The sequence below is a fragment of the Nicotiana attenuata genome, unplaced genomic scaffold (genome assembly GCF_001879085.1).
Source record: "Nicotiana attenuata strain UT unplaced genomic scaffold, NIATTr2, whole genome shotgun sequence".
NCBI classification, from domain to species: domain Eukaryota; kingdom Viridiplantae; phylum Streptophyta; class Magnoliopsida; order Solanales; family Solanaceae; genus Nicotiana; species Nicotiana attenuata.
The window spans coordinates 50653-54629 of NW_017674066.1; the positions used below are offsets into that span (position 1 = coordinate 50653).

At 34.4% G+C, this 3977-nt stretch overlaps 1 protein-coding gene across 1 annotated transcript; it reads left to right on the forward strand.

The window, feature by feature from the left end:
• Positions 1 to 576: 576 nt before the first annotated feature.
• LOC109217921 (olee1-like protein) lies at positions 577 to 2320 on the forward strand. Its single transcript, XM_019382218.1, has 2 exons — positions 577 to 849; positions 1710 to 2320. The coding sequence occupies exons 1-2, from the start codon at positions 687 to 689 to the stop codon at positions 2063 to 2065; spliced, it is 519 nt and encodes a 172-aa protein (XP_019237763.1). The 5' UTR covers positions 577 to 686; the 3' UTR covers positions 2066 to 2320.
• Positions 2321 to 3977: the final 1657 nt, after the last annotated feature.

Genomic DNA, 3977 nt, shown 5'->3' on the forward strand with positions numbered 1-3977 from the left:
CACAAATTCTAAAACTCATTGATTTTTCAAACTATATCTTTTGAGTTGACTCCCTATAACTTTTTCGTTTGCAAATTTTGTGAGATTTCAGTTCAACCGTAACCAAATTTGGGAGAACTAAAATTAGATGCTATAATTAGGGATTCAATTAGAGAGTAGTTGTCATTAAGGATTATTGTAGACAATATCGGTGGCAGAAAGTTTAGTTAAAGAGGAAATATGAGACTGAAGATGGAAATGAAATGTATGGTATTGTGGATATAATTTTTAATAATATTTTTTCTTCCGAGGTGCGTTTAGAATTAAGGTGCACTTTTAACCTGTCCTGACTAACTAATATAAAACGTTGATTTTTCTGTTTATGCGGGAGAAAAAGGGGGAAACACAAATTAAAGAACAAGAGTTAAAGTAGGAGGAGTGCCTTTTTATCTTCCATTGGAAATTAAAAGTTAGTAAGAGATTTACTAATTTATGTAAAACAAAGGAATTCCTCACCACAAAAATACTACAAACTAAACAACCAAATAAAAATAACAGTCAGAATACAAGTATATATATAAAGCATCCCTTCAAGATGGTAGGATAACAAAAAAGGTGCTTTCTAATTTCAATTTGCACCTGCAGAAAGAAATAACGAAAGCCCAACCAAAAAAGAATAAAATTAGAAAAACAAGAGAAGGGAGAAAATGGCAAAATCAGCAGTAATCTTCTTTGTTAGTGCTATTTGCTTGTTCTCCCTTCTAGGGCTTACTCAAGCCTATGAAAAACCTCAATTCATTGTTGAAGGAATTGTCTATTGTGATCCTTGTCGTTCGGCATTCAAAACTAATCTTAGTCAGCCCTTAGCAGGTATTTGAATTTTTTAATCCGTTTTGCTACATATTCTTTTTTCCAATTATTCAAATTCAACAAATTGAAATCCATCTGCTAGGTGTGGATGTCATCATATCCATTTCTAAGAATAAATAAAGAACATTGATCATTTATCATTACGATAATGATGAATAAGAATTTCTTGTGACATTTTCTGCTACAATTGTGGGGAACGGGTATTGGCGATGACAAATTCAGGAGGTAGCGCCTATTATACATGTTCTCCAATTGTTAGTTATTTTATCAAATTTAATTTGTTTTTAAATGTTTCACATTCTAGAAATCAAAAAATTATTTAAGTTATTGCTTTTCTTAAACCATTACAACTAGTGAGAATTAATTAAGTGAGACGATGTTTAAGAAAGATGAAAGATAATTGAGACAAATATTCTAATGATTAAGGCTATTAAATGTCTTTTTAAAAGGTTTTAAAAAATTTAAAGGACAGATACTATATATTCATGGTTCGAGACGAAAGCTGTAATTAAATTAATTCAATTGAACAATCTACAGAAGCTAGTCTCGTCTCTGGTTTAAGATCAAGATAATTTCAACCTACGTTCTCCCCCTCCCCAGAGGCGATTTGTACCATTGAGAGGTTACTGGCCCCGTAAACTTTGGCCAAAATTTTATATATGTATAGATTAAAAAATGATTATATAAATATCTTGGCATCCTAAACAAAGTCTTTAAGGGGAACTGATAATAAAAGTAAAGTTGCCTTCGTCGCTTAAAAATCCTGGGTACGCCTCGCCCCTTCCCCACCAAGAGTAGTAAAGTGGCAAATAAATACCAATAATAGTACGTAACATATTAGCATGCATGCAAATATGCAGGTGCTGGTGTGCGGTTAGAGTGCCGACATCCTGAAACTGAAGAAGTCACCATCACAATCGCTAGCCAAACCAATTCCACTGGATATTATCACCTGCTGGTAGAAGGAGACCACGAGAATGAAATCTGCGAAACTTATTTGACAAAGAGTCCAAAGGAAGATTGCAGTGAGATTCCAGATGAAGTTCATACCAAAGAATCATCAAGAGTTACTCTCACTAACAACAATGGCATGGCTGGAAATTTACGTGACGCTAATGCTCTCTTTTTCTTGGCCAAAAAAGTCTCATCAGAGTGTGCACAAGAATTCAATGATATGCAATATATCCCCGAACTTAAAGATGTAAACCAGGCTTGAAGATTTAATTATTCTGGGGACTAGTTGAAATGTTGAATTAATTATAACAAGACAAGTCCTACATTTTGATATGTTCTTATTTACATCAAATAAATTACTTTAGGGCATGCACGCTTTAAAGTTGTTTTTTGTTTATAATTTGGATCTTGATTTTGAGGCATGAGGGGTTCGTAAACTTTTGTTCATTCAGATCTTTGTAGCAGGGATTTACATTTAATATATTATTTCTAGGCTCACATAAGCCAGAAATTTGAATGAGGAGTGCCAAAATATAAAAAAAAAACTGATCAACGTCTCCGTTAGGAGACATCCAATTAAATCAACATGGCTTTGATGGTTAAAACAACTAGTTTTATACGCGATCTAAATTTTTACATTTAAATGCCACACCTTTTAACATCATTATTTTTCGAACCGAAAGGGCATATGTCCAGTACATACACATTTATCAGCCTTTTATGATGATTCAATACACTGATAAACATAAATAAAAAATCATCGATAAGCTCCATTACATACCAAATAAATCATATTATTTGTTCTCAATCACTCATCTTTTGAGGGCCACCTCCCCCCTCCCCCCCCCCCCCCCAAAAAAAAATAAAAGAAAATTCCGCTAAAATTCTTCAGTGTTTTTTATAGGAAAATTGTATTTGTTGTAGAAAAAGAAGAAAAAAAAAAACTCGCCATCAAGGCATCATGGCATTGGCATCTGATTCAGATTCTATAGGCACGCCAAAAGCAGTACTTAGAGGTTGAAATAACAAAATATGCTCCAGAATATTAGAGACATTAATTAGGCAAAAAAACCAAAAATAAGGTGTAATGGGGCATTATTAGAATTTCCATTTTTTTAAAAATTCTAGAATTGTGGTATTCAACTACAGTTCCTCTCTTCTCCTAAATAGGAGTAATAAATTATCAGTTTTTTTATGCTAGTAGATTCAAATTGAGAGAGTATCCGCGGAACTGAGAGAACTTAAAGGATTTAGTACTTAATAGCATTGTTTAATCCTAATAATTATCTTAACTTTGTGGATGATTTATGAGTGTGTATTAAGTTACAGTACAAGAAGAGGTAGAGGGAGGCCTAAGAAGTAATGGGGAGAGGTGATCAGGCAGGACATGGTACGAATGCGGATTTCCGAGGACATGGCCCTTGATAGGAAGGTCTGGAGCTTAAGCATTAGGGTTGTAGGTTAAGGGGTAGTAGAACTTTTCTTACTTCTTTCCGGGGGTGAGGCGGGGTTGGATTAGGGTTGGCCTTAGATGGCTTGCAGTTTATGTTGAATACACACTATACTTGCTGTTTATATGAGCCCCGGGCCTGGTTACTGTTATTGCATGTCATCCATCTTTTGATTGTTATGCTTCTGTTACTATTACGATTTCTACTGGAGTTACTAATGAATTGTCTTTTCTTGTTTTTCTTATTTCCATCTTTCTGAGCCGAGGGTCTATCGGAAACAGCCTCTCTGCCCTATCGGGGTAGGGGTAAGGTCTGCGTACACATTACCCTCCCCAGACCCCACTTGGTGGGATTTACTGGGTAGTTGTTGTTGTTGTATTAAGTTACAGTACAAATTAACTGGACTCTTCTTACTGAACGTAATTCTTAAAGAGTCCACAACAAAGGACTTAATATCCATATTTTGTTAGGGCATCAGCCAATTCTCTGTAAACGTGACAAATTGATAAGTTGTTCAATTCATTAGCCAGTAATCACCTTTGAATAGATTTTGATCTAAATATACTTCACGTGTATGAAGAACAATTACAGAGGAACTAAAAAATAGAGAATTCACATATGGCTATACCGATTAACATATTTATTCTTGTGGCTAGAAATGAATATGTGCATAATGAGGGAAAAGTGGAAAGAGATAATAGAGTTGCTTTTAGTGGGGTTTAA